This window comes from Marmota marmota, unplaced genomic scaffold (assembly GCF_001458135.2).
Source record: "Marmota marmota marmota unplaced genomic scaffold, marMar, whole genome shotgun sequence".
NCBI lineage: Eukaryota > Metazoa > Chordata > Mammalia > Rodentia > Sciuridae > Marmota > Marmota marmota.
Window position 1 is genome coordinate 34,943,179 of NW_025999949.1, and position 23,550 is coordinate 34,966,728.

Below are 23,550 nucleotides of genomic sequence, written 5' to 3' on the forward strand. Positions count from 1 at the left end.
CAGCACTAAAAAAAAAAGTAATACTTGAGTTATATGGGCCAGCAATCACACTCCCAAGAGTATGCCAGCAGGACTGAAAACATGTTTTGTACGTGAATGTTCACAGCAGCATTATTCATAATACCCAAAAGGTATCATGAAGAACCCAGTGACCACTAATTGATGACTGGGTGAACAGACCATGGTACCTGACATGCACTGCGACAGAATGCACCTGCCGACACCGTGCAGAGTGTGGAAGACAGACACAGAAGAGCCAGTGCTGTTCTGGAGGAGTGGGCAGGTGGGGGCTCACAGTGACACTCGTGCAGCTCCCTCCAGGAGCTGGGTGAAGCCTTTCCAAATACAAATACATTAATGAATGTGAAATGAAAATGATTCCTCGCAGGAGGGTCCTAAGGGTTAAATGCAGAAATGGTGTGAATCTCCCCCTTGCACATCCACCCGCTGTCACCGCTACTCGGAGGAGCAGCACCCGCGTTCCCCACAGCAGCAGGATGAACCGTGCGTCAGTGCCAGGCTGCACTTCATGCACCCAACAGACTTTAATAAATGCCTAGCATCTGACAAGCATTGTGCTTGGCACAGTGATTATTTATAAAGACAAGTAAGACGAAATCCCTGTTCTAGAATCTGCGTGCATTACCAAACTTTCCTATTAAGATGTATTGCTTTAATACTCAGATCAACTCCTAAGGTAAACAGTTCAGAATCTCTGAGAACAGTAAGAGTCTATGATATACTCTTCATGCATTTATTTACATTCTGCCTCATTCTATAAAAAGATCTAAAATCAATTGTTAAACATACACATTTTAACAATAATAACAACAGAGATAAAAATCAGGGTGAAAACAAAATAAGAATTAGAGTTGAATGAGACCAGGGTTTAATTACAAAAAACACTTGTCATGAAGCAGGTGTAATTATTAATCCCTATTATTTTATGGATTAGGACCTAAAGTTCCTAACACCTAAAGAAAAGAGAAAAACTCAATGGGCTACAGGATCCACAATGCCCGTGAGCTAGACATCTACCAACTGCTGGCGTGTCCCCGGGCGGGAGATTCTGAGGCACCACTGTCATCCCTGAGCTTCATTTCCAACAACCCTTCCAGCCTCTGGCTTTCTTCTGACACCAGTCCTCTCCTCTTTCATCACTGTATTGGGCTGCAAACAGAGACCCGCAGCGTGTGAAGGGCTGGGTACGAGGGTCCATCCAAAGGGGAGCCAGGCCTCACCAGGCACTGACTGCTCATTACTCTGCAACTTTGACATCTCACTGAGAGTGAGCTGTTTCTACACCTGTTTCCCACGAGACTCCCCTCTCCTAAAAACAAGGTGACAACCATATCCCTGACACTTGTTCAACTCAGTGCCTTCTCCAGTGAGAAACTTGCCTTTCCTCCCTCCCCACCCAAGGGTTTCTTCGTAAGAACAGGAATTCCCCATGAGCCACCTCAGGAAGCCAAGCAGGCTGCGGCTGTGTGGCAGCCTCACCTAAGCTGCTTTCTTACACTTCCCTTTTTTCTGAAAGAACCTTTTCCAGACTGCCAGACCTCCAATTCTGAGCTTAAACTGACACAAAGTTCTGGGGTTATGATCACGATGGACGCCTGCATCCACCAGGTTCTTGCAGGTTTCCTTAGCAACAGCTTCACTAAGGGACAGCATCAAACACTGAAGAGGCTGTCCTTACATCTGAACAGAGCAGCCTGTGTAGAACTCGAATGACTCTGAAGACAAATCAACCAAGGGCCAAGAGGTGGCAGGCCTTGGTCAATAGTGTCACAAAAAGTTCTCAAATGACTCAGAATCATCCCAGCTCTGCAGGCAGCCAGAGCACCTTCCTACAACTGGTAAGGTTGGAGTTTTCTTAGTTTTTTTTTTTTTAATTTTTTTTAATATTTATTTTTTAGTTTTCGGCGGACACAACATCTTTGTTTGTATGTGGTGCTGAGGATCAAACCTGGGCCGCACGCATGCACAGGCGAGCATGCTACCGATTGAGCCACATCCCCAGCCCATTCTTAGTTTTCCAAACAATTCCTTACTATAAGTTAATTAATTTTAGTCACTTGGGTTATTGGGTTGTTCAGGGAAAGTTACATAATGCAGTACAGGAGCTTAAATTTTTTTTCCTTTCCTTTTTTTTTTTTTTTTGGGGGGGGGGGGGCGGTGGTGGAGACCAGGGATTGAACCCAAAGGTACTTAACCACTGAGCCATATCCCCAGTCCTTTTTATTTTGAGACAGGGTCTTCTTAAGTTGCTCAGAGTCTCTTTAAGTTGCTGAGGCTGGCTTTGAATTTGCAATCCTTCTGTCTCAGCCTCCCAAGTTGCTGAGAGTACAGGAATGCACCAGCACCCAGTGGTACTTGGACTTTACGAGCATGGCAAACTAGATTTATCAGCAGTGGTGAAATTCGTCATATAATCTGGGTCCCCGACCTTGATTTCTCTCTCTCTAAAGTTGGGTACAACAAACTACTTAGCAAAGTTGTCCATTATCTGTAAAGCACTGGCCAGGTGCCTGCAATGGGCTGGTTACTCAGTGAGTAGCGAGTACTGCCAGTGAGCTTGTTAACAGTAAGTACTGCCAGGAGTCTCAGTTAACCCGGTCTTGAGCAGAGGCTTTGCCTTTTGTCTTATTTTCGTAGTAACAAAATTTATTTTCCTAGGGTTAAAACCACTGGAGCAGCCCCAACCAAAAAATGCTGCAGATCTGTGCAGCAGAATTTTATCCTTCTCTGCTTATCTGCTCAATACCTGTTTCCCCCTCGACTTCAAGCTCCATTGGTGTAGGACCAGTTTGCTCTGCTGAACACTCAAGGGCAGGAGGCAGTGACACAGTGCCTCCAGATGGCCTGCTATGTGCCCAGCAGGTGAAGGAAAGAGCAGGTGTGCTCACCTCTCACACAGTCTGACCTTAGATGAGCCTTGGCACCTTTCATGACCTGAGGTGCCTCCTCTCCAACAGAGATGACTGCCCCGGGACACGGGATTTAAACGGTTAAATAGCCACCTGCACAGCCTCGTGAAGTGACTGTGATGGGCCCTCAACCTACATGAGCTGCCTTTCCTCCTTGGGCACCCATCAAGGAGGCAGACATGCCTACTCAGCCTCAGCACGTGCCCAACAGGGGGTCACCCTAGGCACGCGTCACTGTAGCACTTGAAACTGGCATGTCTAGAAGAGATTATTATTATCGTTCCCATTTCACAGGTTTGGAAACAGGCCAAGAGAGGTTACATAACAATTCCAGGTCTCACAGTGACAAAAGAGTGGTTTAAACCTAAATCTAGGAGGCTGAAACCTGAGTTCCTTCTCTCTCATCTCTACCTCCCCATCTGCCTGTAGAATCCTCATGTCTAATGCAATTTGTGCACAGTTGCCGCCATTTGTCAGTGTTAGATAATTATCATAAACCACTTGCCTTAACAACTAAAGAAAAAGCAGACCAATCCAAGACCCTGCACACAAAACAGAGGTGTCCTGCCCTGACTTCTGTAAAGAGACCATTTTCAACCCACTCAATCCAAAAGCAGCATATACCAGTTCGGGGCCTCCGAGGATAGGAGGAACCTGCAATAACCAGGTCTTGGCTCCTTCCAAAATTTCCACATTTGACAATCATTCCCCAGGAATAGACACAACTCATCCATGCTACAATGAACACACTGGATCAAGAACCAAAGGCTTGTTCTGTTTCAGAAAAACCACCAGCCCTTCCCTTCACTGTGATCACAAAACCACCAGAACTCCTCGTCTTGCTGCCTGCTCGCCTGGCAAACAAACACAGAGATGAGTCACCCAGAGCACAGAGGCGCACTGGGGAGGATGCAGACGGCCGAGCGCCCACACTGGCACCGCGCCACAGCAGGGAGCGGCGGCGGCCCTTCCAGTGAGGCTCTGCTGACCTCTAGTGCTCTGCAGGAGAACCGAGCAACACTGAAGGCAGCGCCATGAGAATGGCAGCCAATGCCCACACATGTTAAGTGAAAACGTGGTATTTTGTAAAATATGTGTATTTATCTGCCCACCTGTAAAAACAGTTTCACAGCAAACCCAAAGTTTCCAGATTAATTTGCAAAGGTACCTGTAGCAGCTATGGGCACAGGCGTGCACGCCTTCAGAGGCGAACCTGTGCTGGAGCGGCTGAGTCCTGGGGCCCAGAGCCCCCTGCCCTGTGGAATGGCTGCCACTCCACAGCTCCAGCCCCTGGGTTCTGTTTCAAAACACCAGGTGGCTCTGAAGCCTGTTAACACTTGAACACCACAGTCCCTCCCCAGGGTGGGCACCAAACAGCACAGAACCCTGAGTCGCTAACCTGTTCCTCCTGCTCCCATGTGAGCTGGCGGCATATCACATCACAGATGGGGAGCTGAGGGTTAGGACGCTGAGTGACTCTGCTTGAGGTCACACAGCCCCGAGGAGGCAAAGGCAGGGTCTGAGCCCTGGCCTGAGTGCCTGCTCCTGAGCCAGCACATTCCCCAGCACCTTCTCTGGCCTTGCTGATGAGACCCAGCAAGCCTCACCCTTACACATGCTCCCCACCAGGAGCTCACCCACCCTCACGGCCCCTCCCAGCCTCACTACCCCCCACACAGTCGTTCCAGCCTCCAGCTGTGCACTGGAATCCCCCGTGGCCAGCCCCCTTCCCTCGCCTGAGTGCACATCTGCAGGGGAGCCCAGCCTCATACCCCAGGTCTGTGTCGGCACCCCCCTCACCAGGACTGTGGGTGCCGTGCACGGGCGATCAAGACCACCAGGTCTCAGGGCAAGGACGACACCCTCATCATACCTGAATCTATGGCCTGGCACAGCGCTGAACCCTGCACAACCCACCCAAGAATGGAGCTAAATGCTCACAAAATCCACACCGTGGCTCTTCACCCCAGCACCACTGAGGGCTGCCAGCCTCACCCTGGGCAGCCTCCACTTGCTGCCCCTGCCCACCTTTACTGAAAACTTGAAGGCAAGCCAAGACCACAGCCTCTCCAGCCTTTCCTAACAATACCAAGCTGCACAGACCCGACCTCCTCCCTGGCCCCGGTCCACCTGGTGCTTACTTCCTTATGCAAAAGGCTGTCTGTCTGTCCTCAGGTCACTGGCTCTCTCTGTTCTGGTCTCTTCCTCTGGTGTGGGGCTGACAGTTGCCCCTCCACACCCCACTCTGTAGCCTCACTCTCAGTGTCTCATCTAGGAAATGAGCTGCAACGAGGGGCCTGAGGGGCAACAGATGTGCTTTACAGAGAGGGATCTAAGGCGCAGAGAGGCTGAATGTCATGCCCCGGGGAGCAAAGGCACAGTCAAGCCCAGCAGTCTGTGTCTGGAGTCCATATGCTTGACCATTATGTTAAAACATCTCCTTGTTCACAGACTGGCTGTATACACACAGAGGATCAAGTCATGGACACTCATCAACTCTAAGATGCTGGTTAACCCTGTTATTTCATTTCTACTTAAGCTTTTACTTTCCATTGAAACACTTAATGATCTCTGCATTCAGCATGGCAAAGTACCAATATGTTGAATTAGATGAGCGTCTTGTTATGAGTCATATTTTTTTATGTGTTCAAGTAAAAAATGACTTTAAAGTCTCTTTCCCCTCCCCTCCTCCTCGCCCCCTCTCACCTAGGCCCCAGACCTACTCACCTCAGTCTTTCTTATGCCCAAAGCTGCACCTCATGGGCCCTCACACCTCGTGCAGTTTGTCCTTCTCAAAGCCCAGCCTGACCAGCGTGTGCAGAAACCAGGGGTTACCCTGACCCTCTCAGGGTCATCATTGACCCTTACCATGTGCTACACTCTGGAGTCTCAGTTCCCCTTGGCTTTCCTTGTAAGAGCCAACTCAGACCAGCTGACTACCTAAGATCCTCCTCAGACTATCAGTCTGGGGACTGGCATTATCAGTCTATGACCACATGCTTTAATGACTTGGTTTTGTTAAACCTATACAGATTCAGACTTCACTAACATTTGGGGAGTGCATGCTGGGCAAAAGGAAAAATATAAAAAAGTATCTCCATGAACTTCATCTTATAAACCTGACACCCAGGATGGTTACAAATGGCAAGCACTTCACAAGAGATCAAGTCAAGGCAAGAGCCTTGAAGCACATGCAAGCACAAGGCTGATGGAGGCCAAGTTGCTTCTCCAATCAGAAAAACTCAGAGGGACAGCAAGTTCTGACTTTTTATATATATATATATATATATTTTTTTTTTAGATATAGATGATACAATATCTTCATTTTATTTATTCATTTTTTTATGTGGTGCTGAGGATTGAACCCAGTGCCTCACGCATTCAAGGCAAGCACTCAATCACTGAGCTACAACCCCAGTCCAAGTTCTGACTTTTTAAAGTAAAATACCATAAAAGAAAGAAGTAAAATCTATGAATAACTACATTCATTTGGCTACCAAACTACAATTCCATAGTTCTTTCCAAGCCATGGTGCATTCCAGCACAGAGAAACAGGTTGGGTCAGGAGAGAGACTCCATGAGCACTGTACCAATTCCTAGAGGCGGAACAGACTCACCTGTCGAAGATTAATATACACTGCATTCTGCAGAAATTCCGAAGCTTCCATGCTCCTCTTCTGAATTGCCAGGACACGTACAGCTTTGACACAGGCTTCCAATTCAATCACTCCAGCATTCTTGTACTGTAGGGTATAAAGGAGGCACCTCAGTCAAAAAACAAGTTTCTGCCATTTCACAACACAGCACGTCCTGAGCACACGAATCCTGCAACCACCTCGCCCCCGCCACACCAAGGTTCTCAGAAAGTATATCCTACATAAGGACAAGAGAGGTTCATGGGACTGGGTGAACATACAGTTGCCCTGTAAATACACTGGTATTCATTAAAATAATACAACAACATTAGCTTAATATTTTACAAAACTTCAAAATACAGGTTGAGGATGCCTTACCTGAAGCACTTGAGACCAGCAAAGCTTCAGACTTCAGGGTTCTCAGATGGGCCCCCTGGCTTGGACTTGACTAGTGTACTTTTTGAGCATCATTGCTAGTTAGCCCAGTTGGAGTAATTTCCAATTGATGGAATTGGGGAAATTTTTCTTAAAATTGAAGCAAAGTTTGTAGAGGTGAAGCCCATGTGGATTAGTACTTAGGAGGACCTGAGAGGGGCAGGGATAACACACTAATATTCTTTTAGCAGAGGCGCTAACACGGCAATCAAAGCATTCGGGCACTGTGGACCTGAGTGGGCCTGGCAAGGTAGGACTGCTCCTAAAACACAGCCTGCCCACTTGCCAAGCTCAGAGAGCGAGAGGGAGCCAGTCGTCCTCTCACTAAGATCACATGTGAGGTGGGACATGATTTTTAACTATGGAGCAAGAAAAGCCACGTCATCACTCTCCCCTTCTCCACGCCCGTGACTCACACAGAACCTGTGACACACTACAGGCAGTTATCGAGGATGATCAGGAAAATGGACTACGTAAACTTACCTAAGACCACGCCTGAACTCAAAACTGTACCAACTGTGTACACCACTTAACAATACCACAGAGAATTAATGGAGGAATTTGATTCTGTTGAAATAAAATGAATACTTTTCCTTCAAAACTCTGAAATCGTTTCTATATAAGTGAGAAAAACAGTGTCAACTTGATGTTTTTTCCACATACTTTTGGTTAAATTTACATATTTTAAATTATATCACAAAGAAATGTGCAACAACAAATCCTATCATTGTTTACAACTATAATGGGCCAATAAAAAATGTGAAAATGCTGGGTGTGGTGGCCAGGCCTGTAATCCCAGTAGCTAGGGAGGCTGAGGCAAGAGGAAGTTCAGGGACAGCCTCAGCACGTTAGTGAGGTCCTAAGCAATTTAAGCAAGACTCTGTCTCAAAATTTAAAAAAAAAAAAAAATTGAGACAGGGACTTGCTGGGGATGTGGCTCAGTGATAAAGTGATCCTGGTTCAATCCCAAGTATCAAAAGCAATGGGCACAGTTCCTGAAAACTTGCTACATACCTAGATGTATACGGACGTTCTCTTGGAGCATGAGCTCTGAGAAGCAGGCCTGTGTCCAGGCTCACTGCTGAGTCCCTCGACCTACCTACCAAGCTCCTAGCACAGAACAGTTATATCTCAGAAATAAATGAGGGAGCTGTCTCACTCAATTCCAAAACTAAACCCCTAAAATAAGTATTACCCCGATTCATTAATAAATTAATAAAGAAAATGAGACCAAAAAAAGTAAAGCCCACAGTCATGAAGCAAGTGACTGGGGAGGCAAGACCTGAACTCAGACCACCTGGGCAGACCCAAGTGGAAGGGCCGGGCCAGGGACTGGAGGGGCCCAGGCCCACACACTGCCACCCTCACTCTGCTCAGGTCTGGCCTGAGCTGACCTGGGGGGCAAACTCCAGCAAGAAGGGGCTTCTGTGACTGCTTCTGCTCTCAAAGCCTCAGCAAGCCAGAAGGACAGCCCTGCGGAGCATGTTGGGTCCAGAACCCTTGCTGACCAGAAATGTCTACAGGGAGAGAGCAGCCATGGAGAGGCTGCAAGGACAAGTGATGACGGGGAGCACTAATGACTCTGCCAGACACCAGGACCCAGGCAAGCAGGTGTCCGCCCACCCCACCAAACCACCACCTTGTCATCTGTGTGCATCCGATGACCTAAGCTTCTTGTCCAAATTATGCCCCTGTGTGACTGTCTAAGATGGGCGACCTCTCTGAGCCTCGGGGTCCCTCCAACTATAGAAAGGCAGAAGGCTTCATGTTGTCTGTCTACGGTTCCTCCCACCACAAAAGACAAGGACCAGCATCTCAGCAGAACAACTCCATCTCAGCTCTCCCACTAGAAAACTTCCTGGGTCAAAAATCAGACACCCAAGAAGAAAGCACTCACGAAGTCAGGAGAGAGACTGCTCAGGAGACCGTCAGCACCCCCGTGCGGGAGACCTGCAGGGCAGCGCTGCCTGCTAATCCAGTGGGAGGAAGCACAGCGGACGTGGCCACGTGGCGTGCCTGTGTGCACACGTCCTTTATGCCACCACCATTCCCTGATGACAGACCTGCCTCACAGGCTGCTCATCTGGGGGTTGAGCAGCAGGGCAGTCACGGGCCCTCTCTGTGGAGGTGAAAGAAGAAAGAGGAGGAGAAAAAGCCAAGTGAAGCCGAGGAGCAGAGGCAGCGGCAGGGAAGGCCGGGTGTGAAGGCTGCCCCTCCACCTGCATCGCACCCCAGGAGGACCGCTTGCCCACACCCTACAGAACGCTGAAGGGAGGGTGGAGACAATGACCAGCTCCACTGAGCAGTCTGATGAGCCTGTCACTGTCACTCTGCGGGCACTTCACATACAGGAAGCCACTCACCCTCACGAGGTTTCCAGGCCACAGTCCTTAGCTTCCCCATTAGAAAGGACAGAAAATGGAGCGCAAAGAGGACACGGGACCTCACGGGAATGAGACAGCCAGGAATGGCAGAGGGGAGGGCCACACTCAGTCCTGTCTGACTCGGGGTCTGCGCTGGCACACACATGGCAGCCACCCACAGCTAGTACACCAGGGCAGACAAGTCCTGCCATACAGATGGGCCTCGAGTGCTCCCTGCCACAGGGCCCCAGACGGCCACCAAGGCTCAGGCCTGGCCAGTACTGTGACAGCCGCCTGTCGTGCCCAGAGGCTCGACCATGACAGCAAGAGAAGTGGTCTCCACGTTGTCCCACGGGCTCTCTCCTGGCCAAGGCAGCCACTGCACACTGCAGTGCGTGCACACCACTCGCCCCTCAGCCGCCCGCTATCACCACTGTGCTATTCTCGGGAAACAATTGTTAAAAATAGACAAGAAAGGGCTGTTTTAAATGCTATTTATAAAATGAACATTGACAAATCAATGCCTATTTATCACCTTTAAAGAAAATATAATGGCAAAAAATATTCTCATTCACAAAATAAACAAAAACACACTATAACTAGGAATAAACATCAAAGCAGTGCTCATGTGCAACAAGAAAAAAGCTACAATATGCCAGGGTGGCGACACACACCTCTGATCCCAGCACTCAGGAGGCTGAGGCAGGAGGTCTCAAGTTCAAGGCCAAACTGGGCAACTGAGCGAGACCCTGTCTCAAATAAAAAATAAAGGGCTGGGGTTGTGGCTCCATGGAAGAGCACTTGCCTAGCACATGTGAGGCACTGGGTTCGATCCTCAGCACCACATAAAAATAAATAAAGTAAAGATACTGTGTCCATCTACAACTAAAAAAATTCTTTTTTCAAATAAAAATAGCTCAGGATGTGGCTCAGTGGTAAAACACCCCGGCTTCAATCCCTGGCACTAGAGGGGAAAACCCTAATACTAAAGGGAGGGACCTAAAACAAGCTGTCCTAACACGGGCATGTTGACATATCCCATAGAGGAAAACAGCACATAAAGATGAGATGATGTCTCCAGGCTAAGCACAAGGGCCACCTGCGCCACCAACATGCCAGGCTGATTCCACCTTAAACAAGTCCTTTAGATTAAGGAACCCGCCCAGCCCAAAGGAGACTGAAAGATGAATAACAGCTAACCCAAGCAAAGTCCTTCAGAGTTCTTCAGGAATAATAAGTCCATCATATTAGACAAGAAAATTGAGGAAGGGAGGAAAGAACTAGTTAAAAGTTGGGCTGGCAGAGCTGGCTGGGGCTCAGGGGCAGAGCACCTGCCTGGCACGTGTGGGGCACTGGGTTCGATTCTCAGCACCACATATAAATAAATGAACAAAATAAAGGTCCATCAATGTCTAAAAAAATAAATTGTTTTTAAAAAGGTGGGCTGGGGTGTGGTCAGACAGAAGAACACCCACCCAGCAAGCACCAGGACCCAGGTGCGGTCCTCTCTCTACTGCCAGGAAAACAGGAGGCAGGGAGGTCAGGAGGAAAAGGACCCAACGACTAGATATGAGACAAGCGACTCTCATGGTGCTACACAAGGAGTGACACACTTATACAAAGAAATGAAGAGCTCCGAAATAGATAAAGTGCATTTAAAATGAGATTTCAAGTCAAGGAAAAAATATGAATTCAATAGATTACAGTGAGACGGTTAGATAATTGCCTGGAAAAATAAGTTATATTCCTATGCCATAATGCAGACAAAATAAATCATAGATGGTATCAGTATTTTAAAATATCCATAATAGCCAACACAAACATACTGTGCATATTATCAGCTTCTCCTAACTGCAACTCTATGATGAGTTCTATTGTCATGCTCATTTTAGATAAAAACTGAAAGAGTTTTATTCTATTGGAAAGAAAGTATTTTAAGCAAATAACCAAACATAAATGTCATAAAGAAAGCAATCACTATGTTATAAATATGTTTTTGACCACAGCCAAAAAGAAAAACCTTATAAACAAAATTTAAACACAAATAACATTAAGAAAAAGATTTGTAGGCTGGGGGTATAGCTCAGGGATAGAGCTCTTGCCTAGAATGTGTAAGTTCCTGGGTTCAATCCCCAGCACCACAAAAAGAAAAAAAATAAGATTTGCAATGTCTATGATAAACAAGAAAATAACATTTATAATACACAAAGAACTTTTATAAAGCAATAAGAAAAGCACTCTAACTTAGATATATATAAAGAACACAGAAGGATAATTCATAAAATCAAACAGTTAACAATTGATAAATGTCCAGTAAAATAACTAAAATGTCCACTAAAATAACTAAAATAATTATCTCTACCAGTATACTGTCAAATATTTAAAAAGGAAAACAGCTAGTGTTTTGGGGGGAGTTTAAACTGTTAGTATAACCTTTTTGGAGAACAACATAGGAATATACAGGCCTAAAAATGTGTCAAGTCTACTTCTAAGAATGCTGTCCATTTAAAAAATCAGGCCAGGGCTAGGGATATAGCTCAGTTGGTAGAGTGCTTGCCTTGCATGCACAGGGCCTAGGTCTGATCCCCAGCACCATTAAAAAAAAAAAAAAAATCAGAACAAAAAATTTATCTACTGGGCTATTTATTTATCAGAACACTGTTTATGATCATGGAAGGAAAAATCAAAACCAAATACTATTTAGGAATGAAGCATTGCTTAAGTGTATAATTCTCTCATAATTGTTTATCTTTTCATTCTCTATTAGAGAAGGAATTTAGAAAGCAACTTGAAAATGACCTATGACAAATGTTAATGTCACATCCAGTGAGTAAATGTCTAGAAAAATCTAACATAAAGGAATATTCACACAAGAACATAAGAGTTTATGTACAAGAATGTTCAAAAAAGCTGAATAAGGAAAGCCTGGCGCATGTACTGATGCTGGTAAGGGGATGGAGAGCTGCTGAGAGTGGGCATCTCCCCTCGCCAGCCCTGCACCAAGCCGCCTGGGGACAGATGACCACACACACTGTCCCCACAGTGCTCCCAAAAGCCCAGAGGTCTGAGGAGGAGGACAGCACGACTAAAGTACTGCGAGTGGATGAAGCCAGCAGCAGCACGACAGACAGGCCGGTCCCACACCTGTAAGTGCAACATCCAGTCTCACAGGCGCCACCCTGGGAACAGGGCAGAGGGCAGGGGCCTTGGGTCTTCCCCACGCCTAAGTGGCCCTTTATAGTATTTCGGTAATAACACTTGGAATTTAAAACTTTCTTCAGGCTGGGGGTGTAGCCCAGTGATAGAGCACATGCAAGGCCTGGCCTCAATCCCTAGCACCACGGAAGAAAAGAAAAAAATTAAGTCCAAAGTAAAAGAATGGTGCATTGGAAAATGGAATGCCACAGATCATGAGAAATCACACACCATGGAAGACTGGATAGCACAGAAAAACGCACAACATGCAAAATTACATATAAGAGGAAGTGAGGGGAAAGGGGGAAAAAAAAACAAGAGAGAAAAATGAATTACAGTAGATGGGGTAGAGAGAGAAGATGGGAGGGGAGAGGGGATAGTAGAGGATAGGAAGGGCAGCAGAATACAACAGACACTAGTATGGCAGTATGTAAAAAAGTGGATGTGTAACCGATGTAAATTTGCAATATGTATACGGGGTAAAAATGGGAGTTCATAATCTGCTTGAATCAAATGTATAAAATATGATATGTCAAGAGCTTTGTATTGTTTTGAACAACTAATAATTAAAAAAAAAAAAGAAAGAAAAACGCACAACATGCCTAATGAAAAACACACTGTAGCACACAGCAAACAGGACAGTAAGTGCAGCCCCTCCACGACATGAATAGTGCACAATGACAAAGAAGACAGAAGACAGGTACTGAATGTTCATAATGGTCATCGGACTACTGAGGTGACAACAGCCTCTTTCCCCTTTTTCCAAACATACTTCATTAAACACATACTGTGTTAAAACAAAACCCACTTTAAACGCACAGTATCATGCACTTGAGAACAACATGTGCACACTCACCACACCACAAACTCCTGACTGAAACAACGCGACATGCAAAACATTCAGTGGAAAAGTCACCTTGCTGTAGTAGGAAATGGCCTCCTTGTACTTGTCGATGATGTCCTCGGGGCTGAGGCAGTTCTTGGCACGCCCGATTTCAGTGCTGGTGTCAGGGTTTATGCCGTTGGTCGTGAGGGCACCTGCAAATGCAGGAAACACACAATAATCTTTTGCTTTTTAAGTGTCACTTTTTTGTTAGTTTAAAGAAAAGCATGAATAAGGTAAAACCTAAACACGTCCTACTGAACTCTGAACAAGGAAACAGTGTTTAAAGTCTTCACAGACCATCTTCTTCCTCCAAGTCTTACCCCCAAAGCACTACATTAAAAGTTAACTCCGAGTAAGTCTTCCTCCCTGTTGGAACTTTGTATTAAAGAGTATGAAATGCATGGCATAAAAGTGACAAGTTTATAAAAAACCATCTTAGCCGTCTTGAGATGGGTGAAGTCACAGCCCTCTCTCAGCTTGAAGCTCTTCTTGCTGGCAAGGGCCCACACTGCATCCTCAAAGGAAACAAACCATAGGAAACATTTTCTGAACTGCACAGCATTAAAAAATAATAATAATAACCTAAAACTACTACCCTCTTTTCCATGGCTGTCATTTTCTACTTCTGACCAAAGCCAGTCAATAAACAGAACCACCTAATTCCCCAGCCATCAAGCCCCCACAGGGAAGAGTTCTGGAGAAACCGCCATTTTAAACACAACCAACTACATAGAGAATTCTAGCAGGAGAAAAAGGATGAAATGTTCTTTGGTTTCACAGAACACTCCTAAGGTCTAGTAGCAGGAAATGCTGGGCTTCTCTCAACACCCCCCTGCACACTTGCACCCCCTTGTACCCCACCCCGTTCCTTCCTAGGCTGAGGACGAGTTCACTACTGTCTGCAGCTGTGCACAACCAGGATGTGCTACTTGCACTGCTCCCAGCTCCGTGAGCTCTTTGCTCACCCTGGTTTCTAATCTGCAGCCAACTTCCTCACCTGTATGTCTTCACTCTCTAATTCTGTAAGCTGCCTCAAATACTTGTTGGACCAAGACAGAAGAGAGAATGAATAGACAGGTAAGTGGAAAGATGAATGGTGACAGACCAACAAATAGAGAAAATACAAACCAAGAACAAAGAAAATTCCACGTGCAAAATTCTCTCCCAGCCACAAGACAAAGAACTCTAACCAAAATCTCAGAAAGGCAGGTGGCTTGCAGTTTTGTTTCTTATCAATTTTGTAAAAATTACAGCAAGAAATAAGAGGAAAAAACTATAAATAATAACAGGGAAGGACTTACTTAGAAAAATATCTAAAATACGTCCTTTTCAAATAATACATTCAGATCAGCAAGAGCCTGTGACCCAGTCTGTGTGCCACAGAACTCAGGGGTCCCTTGGGAGCAAAGTTCACACAGGGTGGTCATCGCACTACCACAAAGTAGCACCCTGCACTCCTGCTCCGAGGACTGCCCTCCTGTGGCCAGCCCCAAGAGAGAGGAGCTCAAAAGGAGCCCCACTTGCACAGGGCAGGGGCAGGTCCCCAAGGGACAGTGTTCTTGCTAGGAGCTCCGAGGACCAGCCTGGGGGGTTGTAACCATCATGCTATGTTATGTTCACTGCTCTGCGTGTTCCCCAGGCTTATAATACATTCAATTCTGGCACAAATTAGGATTTAATAAACGACAAGGTGTCTTAATTTGTCTCATCAGTGCTAACAAATTACCTTTGCATTATTGTCATTCTTTTTCCCCTAGAGAAAGGAAAGGGGAGCTATCGGGGGTAAGAATGAAGTAGGCTATTTGCTTCTCACATGGGACCTCATTTCCTCCGTCATGCAGCACAGGATCAAAGCACCGGAGAGGCTCCCAGATGCTACTCCATCTTTGGAGAAAGGATGTCAACACCGAGGGCTCTCTGAGTAACTTAATTCCAAACCCAAGGCTGGAGCAGACGTCATCGACAGTGCCATCTGTGGGCAGGCAGGCAGAGCAGAGCACTAGGGAGCACTACTGCATCAGACTGATTTAATTTCACTCAATAAAAGAATAACAAGGGGCTAGGGATGTGGCTCAAGTGGTAGTATGCTCCCCTGGCATGGGTGCAGCCCGGGTTCGATCCTCAGCACCACAAACAAACAGAGATGTTGTGTCTGCCGAAAACTAAAATGTAAATAAAATATTAAAAAAAAATAAAATAAAAATAAAAGAATAACAAGCTCTAAAAATCCTAGAGCCCAGTAGACTTGCTCTTTCCTCACAGCCACAGTCCTGACGACCCCATGGAACATTCCTGTGGGCCAGGGAAACAGTGCCTTCCAGACCAATAGCCCTGCACTGCTGCAGGGAACCCGTGTTCGGGCAGGCTGAGACAGCAGCATGCCCACTCTCAGGGAAGCACCTGCAACCCTGCCATCACTAGCTAAGTAGTCGTAAGCTTATACTTCATGCAGGAGTGTATATAAGGCACAAAATAGGAACTCAGAAACACAGAACAAAGCAAGAAAAAGAGGGAGTAGTAAAGCAGAGACCAGTGACTGGAGAGAGAGGTAGAGAGGAGCTGAGACGGGAGCAGTCCTTAGGTGGCAATAATTCCTGTAGCAGCTACCACGCTGGGGTCAATAAGGCTTCAAAGCCATGCCTCCCAACTGCCACCAATACAAGACAGTGATTCCATGAGCCTGGAAGTTGAACTAGCCAAGAGACACAGCCTGCAGCAGCGAGACACAGCCCTGAGGTAACAGGGCTTGAGAGGGGCCTTCTCCCTGGGGTGCTGGGACACCTAGACAGCCACCTCTGACAGGGAAAGAAGACCCTCCCCTCCAGCAAACACCAAAACAAACTGCAAATGGGTCCGGGATCTACAGGTAAACAGAAAACCTAAAGAGGCTCAAAATCCATGACAAATTCCTTTAGAACCTGGGTATAGTTGAAAGGCCACTGTGACTCAAATGCAGCAAAAAATAATAATAAATAAATATATATATGTGTGTGTGTATACATATATGTATATACATACATATATGTGTATATATATGTATATTCAACCTACTAATCATACAGCAAAATACCACAAAGCAATACATAAATGAGCATCTGAGAAAATATTCACAACATACATCACAAAGTGCATATCCCTGAAACATGAAAAGGTCATAAAAGCTGAGAGAAAAACCAGCATAAATTCAATAGAATATTTTTTAAATGAGCTGAGCTGAGGGCGGGGGATGTGGCTCAGTTGGCAGAGTGCTTGCCTACCACGCACAGGGCCCTGGGTTCAACCCCCAGCACCCCACACACACACACACACACACAAACACACACGCATGCGCACACGCACCTTAAGGGTGAAGCCCAGTGGCAAAGCACTTACCGAGCACACAGGAGGCCTGGGCCCCACCCCCGGGACCCCACCCCCAGCACCACCATCCCAATAAAAGTGCAGCATCCTACACTTTGCCTAAGAAAGAGAAATAAAAATATTTAAATCTTTGGTTTTTTCCAAAAAGAAGAAGAAAGAGAAAGAGGAGGAAAACCAAGGAACACAAGAGAAAAGCCACCTACAGGGTTAAGTAAAAACCAGGTGCCAAATGAGACGGGAAGTGACACACTCGAGATATAATTTTTCATATAGTTTTTTTACTTTTTTAACCATTATGATGTTTTCTAGACTAAAAATAAATCAGTAAAGGTGAGGGAACCTATTGATGGCATACAAACAGAAACAACTACATTTCAAATAAATAGGTAAGCACTGATAGGGAGCATCACAGAACCAATCGAGAAGGTCCACCCACAATGCTGCACACAGCATCCTAACACAGTGGCAGAAGGAGCCCCAACAGTCCCTAAATTCCAGCTTCATGCAGAGGTACTGCGGAAGGAGACTGACCAAATCATGCTGCATGCATGTACAAACGTGGCCCAGTGAATCCCGCTACTATGTATAATTATAATACACCAACAAAATTTTTTTTAAATGGACCTGAAAGGTCCACAGAAAGGTATCACATGAAGGTTAAATTCTCTGACTGTAACCACCACACCACTTCTGTGATGACACTGTCCCTGGAAACACACCCGAGGCATTGGGGAAAGCATCAAACCTACAGCTCACTCAAATAGCTCAAAAAAAAAAAATACACATGACACACAGAGCTCAGATCATAAAGCCAAGACTAAGCTAACTGCTGGGTCTTCATGAGTACACCAAATACTAGGTACTAATCTTTAAACTGTTTTGTAAGACCTGGGCTTTAAATTGTTTCAAAATCAACAATTAATCCAGGCACAGTGGTACACATCTATAATCCTCACGGCTTAGGAGGATGAAGCAGGAGGATAGAGAGTTCAAAGCCAGCCTCAGCAATTTAGTGAGACACTAAGCAACTCAGTGAGACCCTGTGTCTAAATAAAATACAAAATGGGGCTGGGGATCAGCTCAGTGGTTGAGAGCCCTTGAGTTCAATCTCCAGTGCCAAAAGAAAAAGAAATCAACAATTAAAAATAAGAATTCTGATAAATTCAATAAATTATAAAATAATTCTATTAAAATAGAATGTATTTCAGTAGCAATTGAAGCCCTAAATATGTAAAATTGGAAATATAAATGAAATGAATGTGCAGAAGACCAATTACAAACTAAGATCACAGCTCAGAATGACTGAGTGCTTCACTCCTAACACCTCCCATGTTCCAGGCACTGGGCAGGACAGGGGACCATGCTACCAGAGCAGGGCACATTGTGTTCAAAGAGTCAGCATACCTGTGTGTTGTCCTAGCCACTCAGGAGTCTGAGGCAGGAGGATTCCAAGTTCAAGACAGATCCTGTCTCAAATAAATGAAACGGGCTGGGGTGGCAGAGAACCCCTGGGTTCAATCTCCAGTACCACAAAAAAAAAAAAAAAGTCACCATCAGGGACACAATGGAGCACACCTATAATCCCAGCTATTAGAGAGGCTGAGACAAGAGGATGGCAAGGTCAAAACCAGCTTGGACAACTCAGTGAGACCCTGTCTTAGAAAAAAATAAAAAGGGCTGGGAGTGCGGCTTAGGGGTAGAGTGCTTGCCTAGCATAATATGGGTGAGTCCTTGGGTCCATTCCCGTTTCAAAACTGCAAAAAAAGAGCTTAACTTTAATTTAAAAAGAAAAAGAAAGGAAGATCTTGAGCCAATAATTTAAGAAACTAGAAAAAGAAGACAACTAAATTCAAAGCAAGCAAAAGAGAAGAAGTAGAAAAGATGAGAGAAGAAATAAATGAAATCCAAAAATAACAGAAAAGGGGCTGGGATTGTGGCTCAGCTATGGAGCGCTCACCTAGCATGTGGGAGGCCCTGGGTTCGAGCCTCAGCACCACATAAAAATAAATAAATAAAATAAAGAATATTGTGTCCAGTTACAACCAAAAAATAAATATTTAAAAAAAAAACAGAAAAATCAAATCAACAAAATCACAAAGTTTGTTTTTTTAAGGTAATCAACAAAATTGATAAATAGCCAAAGAAAGGAAGGAAGGAAGGAAGGAAGGAAGGAAGGAAGGAAGGAAGGAAGGAAGGAAGGCGGGCGACAGACTGTAATCACTAAAATCAGGGCTGAGAGAGCAAACACTAGCACAGCCTCACAGAGCTGGACGGGAAGACCCAGGAACACTAGGAACACTCACCCACAAGCCAGTACACTGTGTAATCTAGATGAGACTCTGGGAAAGACACAAACTACCAAAACCAACTGAAGAAGAAGAAGAAGAAAATTAGAATACACACATAAGTAAAGATATTGAATCAATAATCAAAAAATTTCACCTGGGTACAGATAGTTTCAATGTGGAACTCTACCAAAGACTTAAAAACAAATTAATACCAATTCTTCACACAATTCTAAAAAATCTAAGAGGAATTCTAACCAACTCATTCTATGGAGCCAACGCTGCCCTGATAACAAAACCAAAAAAAAGCACCAAAGCAACAAAGAACTACAGACAATTCTCTCTCACAAATATAGATGTAAAATTCCTCAAAAAATATTAGTGGACTGAATCCAGCAAGATATAAAAGGATTGTGCAACACAATCAAGAGAGATTGGTTTCAGAAACGTAAGGTTGGCTTAGCATCTGAGAATTAACTAATGCAACACAGATGTGAGTAGAATAAAGGAGAAACAAAAACACGACCATCTCAAGAGACAGCAAGAGCACGGACAAATCCAATACCCCATGACAAAAACGCTCCGCACACAGGAACAGAAGGTGTCCTCAGCCCGAGAAAGGCACCCGTGAACACCCACAGCTCATCACACTTGGTGGTGAAAGACCCAATGTTTCCCTGTAAGATCAGGAGTAAGACTCGGCCTCCCAGTGGGAAAGAAGCAGCAGACTTCCTCTACCTTCAGGTGACACACATTCTTACATAGAGAAAACCCCAAGGGATCCACTAGGAAACCCCCAGAGCTAACAAGTCAGTCCAGCAAGGTCCAAAGATTAACTGTGCTCACATATGCTCACAATGAATCATCTGAAAATGCAAGTAAGACGACAATTCCATTCACAATAACACGAAAAAGATGAAACTTCTTACGCATAAACCTGGTGCCCAGAAGCTTGGGCAGCTGAGGTAAGAGGATCTCAAGTTCAAGGCCAGCCTCAGCAACTGAGTTTGACCCTTGGTAACTTAGCAAGACCTCATCTCAAAACAGAAAGTAAAATAGGCTGAGGATGTGGCTCAGTGGTAAAGCGGCCTGGGTCCAATCCTCAGTACCAAAAAACAATAAAAAATAAATTTAAAAACAAAAAAAAAATATGATGGGATACTCTGAAAACCCCAGCCACTGCTGAAAAAAATTAAAGATAGGATTGAGGATCCAGCTCAGTGATAAGTACTTAGCCTCGAAGGGCTAAATCCCAGGGGTAACCACACAACAAGGATGCTGACAAAGATAATGGAAAGCCGCCCCGTGCCCAAGGTCTGGAGGAAAAAATATTCTTAAGAGGGCAATATTCCCCAAATTGACGCACAGACTCAATAGAATCCCTACCAAAATCGAAGCTAGAATCTTTGTAGAAATTGACTATCTGATCCTAAAATTCAGACGAGGGCTGGGGATGTGGCTCAAGCGGTAGCGCGCTCGCCTGGCATGCGTGCGGCCCGGGTTCGATCCTCAGCACCACATACAAACAAAGATGTTGTGTCCGCCGAAAATTAAAAAATAAATATTAAAATTCTCTCTCTCTCACTCTCTCACTCTTTCTTTAAAAAAAAATAATAATAATAATAATAATAAAATTCAGACGAACATTCAAGGGATGTGGAATAATCAAAAACATCTCAAAAGAAAAGAAGAAATTTGGAGGGCTTCACCTCCAGATTATAAAATTTACATATCTTATCTGGGGTGAGGGAGGAGTAACCTTACAATTTACCTACTTACTCTTACTTCCTAAATTTTCTACAATGAACATGATCTATATAATAAGGGAGAAATGATCATTTTTTAAAACATGCACACTTATTCCTTAAAAAGAAAAAAATTTTAAGAATAAAGAGTAAACAAATACCCAGTGGGAAAAAACTTACAAACAAGAGAGCATTTAAGCTTTTCATATGTTAAAAACTCAAGAACATCGAGTTCCTTGGGAAGCATATGTAACATATTAAAACAAATTCACTTTCAAAAATTCTAACTGCATAATGAAAACCAAAGAAATACAGGTAATATCCCATTTGACAGCCAACTTCAAATATAGGGACAAAAAAGGCCTAGAAGCCCTATAACTCTTAACACTAACCCAATATAATGAAAGGAGAATCTTTACCTACAAGAAAGTGGAAATCTGTGCATAAGACAGGACAAACTCGGTCAAACAACATTAGAGCTGGGAGTGATGTTTAAAATAGAATTCTAAAGTTAGAACCTTGTTGAAAAGCTATAACACGCTCTGAAAAACAGAAAATTTAATACGAAGTTTGCCCCTATGTCCCATACAAATGCAAACTTAATTTTTGTTTACTCATGGGTACTAATTACTTTAATGAAAGCAGAATATTTTAATTAAGACAAGCAGCCAGTATTACATGTCTCTCTCAAATCTAGTTAACGAGTCTACTCTGCCGTTAACCATAATGTGTCTAGGACAGTTCTGCCACAGTGAAAACGTCTTGGGGGGCTGGTGGAGCTCCTCAAGCCTACCAGACCACAGGTGCTTCTGGGTCATCTAGACCTAACATTCCCCTTGTGAAACCCACAACAGCCACAACAGGGCTGTGTCAAGACTCGGCTTGCAGATGCAGGCTCACGAACACTACTGTCTGAGGATGCTGTTGGACCACCAGGTTCTACCAATTCCACAGCAGGTAAGTGAATCCCATCTACAATAAGAAAACAACTGTTACAACTTAACAGTAAAAAAACAAACAAAAAAAAAAAAACAGCCCAATTTAAAAAATAAGGGATAAGGGACCCAAATAGACATTTTTCCAAAGGGAATATACCAATAACCAATCAACGCAGGAAAGGATGCTCACCAGCTTTATAGGAAACAACAAACCACAACTACAGGGAGGCACCACTTCACACCTGCTAGGACGGCTGAGGCTAACAGATGCCAGTGAGGACAGAGAGGAAGAAACTCCTGCACACCCTGGGGGAAGGCAAAGTGGTGGGGCCACTTAGGAAAAGAGTGTGGCGGCTTTTCAACATTGAACTACACATGACCTGGCAACTCTTCTGCCAGATGCACATGAGAGCTTCAAACACAGGTCACCCGGAAACCTGCACCGAAGTGTTCCCAGCGCCGTCCTTCCCAGCAACACCAACATCCAACTGAGAGAAAGGATGAGCAGAAGAGCACTAGGAGGAAGAAGAGACAGCGCAGACACAGCCACGAGGCCCAGCCACCCAGGAGCAGGCCAAGAGTCACAAGTTCAAGGCCAGCAAGCAACTTAAAACACCCTGCCTCAAAATACAAAAAATAACAAGAGCTGGGGTGTAGTTCAGAGGTAGAGCACCTCTGGGTTCAACCCCCAGTACAAAAAAAGGCAGTCACAAAAGACCATGTGTCATATGTTCCCATTCATGTGAAACGTGCAGATCAGGCAAATCATAGAAGAGAAGAAAGTAAATTACTAGTCAAGCTGGAGGAGGGTGGAGGGAACGAACAGGAAGCAATAGTGATTGGTGCAGGGGTTGCTTGTTGGTGTGATGTCCTAAAAGTAGCTGTACTTACAGCCACACAACTCTGATGAGTACCGGAAACCCACTCAACCGTACACTTTCAACGGGGCAGTTACATTCAAGTTCTTTTAAAAACAAAGCAGCTGAGAGCAGTGCTCTCACGCGACAAACACACAGGAAGAAATAACCCTCGCCACGGGGTGGGAGCGCAAGTGCAAGCCAGGGAGCGTCAGAAGCGTCCCTGCGTCCCTGAGCAAGGGCATGCTGAATGTGCAGCGTTTAGGAGGAACAGAGCAGTGAGAAGAGAAGCACGGCCTGGAGTGCAGGCCAAGAACCCGCAGGGTGCAGGTCGGAGGACACAGGTCACCCTCAAGTAAGCAGCACAGCACACACACCCCCGACTGCCCAGCTTTTCTTGGGGTTTTGTAAACAGTTGTGGGGAAACAAATACTATCTTCATTTAAAACTCAAAAATTAGGGGCTGGGATTATGGCTCAGTGGTAGCGTGCTCGCCTAGCATGCATGAGGCACTGGGTTCGATTCTCAGCACCACATAAAAATAAGGACAATAAAGTCCATCAACAACTAAAAAAATATTTTTAAAAAAAACTCAAAAATGAATAAAATGGGGGGGTGGCTAGGGAAGAATAGAGGTACTATGGACTAGACAGAAGGGAGTGAAGGGAAGGGAGGGAACTGGGGTAGGAATGATAGTAGAATGAACCAGACATTATTTACCCTACATGCATATGTGATTTATACAATCTGTCTAACTCTACATCATGTACAACCAGAAGAATGAGAAGTTATACTCCATTTATGTATGAAGTGTCAAAATGCATTCTATTGTCATGTAAAACTAATTAGACCAAATAAAAACTTAAAATAAATAAATAAAAGTGGGATATTTTGCAATGGAATGGCTGCATGTGGATGGGC

The 23,550-nt window shown here is 44.9% G+C and overlaps 1 protein-coding gene across 4 annotated transcripts in view; it reads right to left on the reverse strand.

Annotated features, from left to right (window-relative positions):
* Trappc9 (trafficking protein particle complex subunit 9) overlaps positions 1 to 23,550 on the reverse strand; it is a 501,039-nt gene that overhangs the window by 455,587 nt on the left and 21,902 nt on the right. For all 4 annotated transcript variants that reach the window (XM_048802178.1, XM_048802177.1, XM_048802179.1 and 1 more), the window contains 2 exons: positions 13,475 to 13,596; positions 6,548 to 6,673 (listed from right to left, as the gene is read on the reverse strand). In XM_048802178.1, coding sequence (XP_048658135.1) covers positions 6,548 to 6,673; positions 13,475 to 13,596 — 248 coding nt within the window. The remainder of the gene's footprint in view (positions 1 to 6,547; positions 6,674 to 13,474; positions 13,597 to 23,550) is intronic.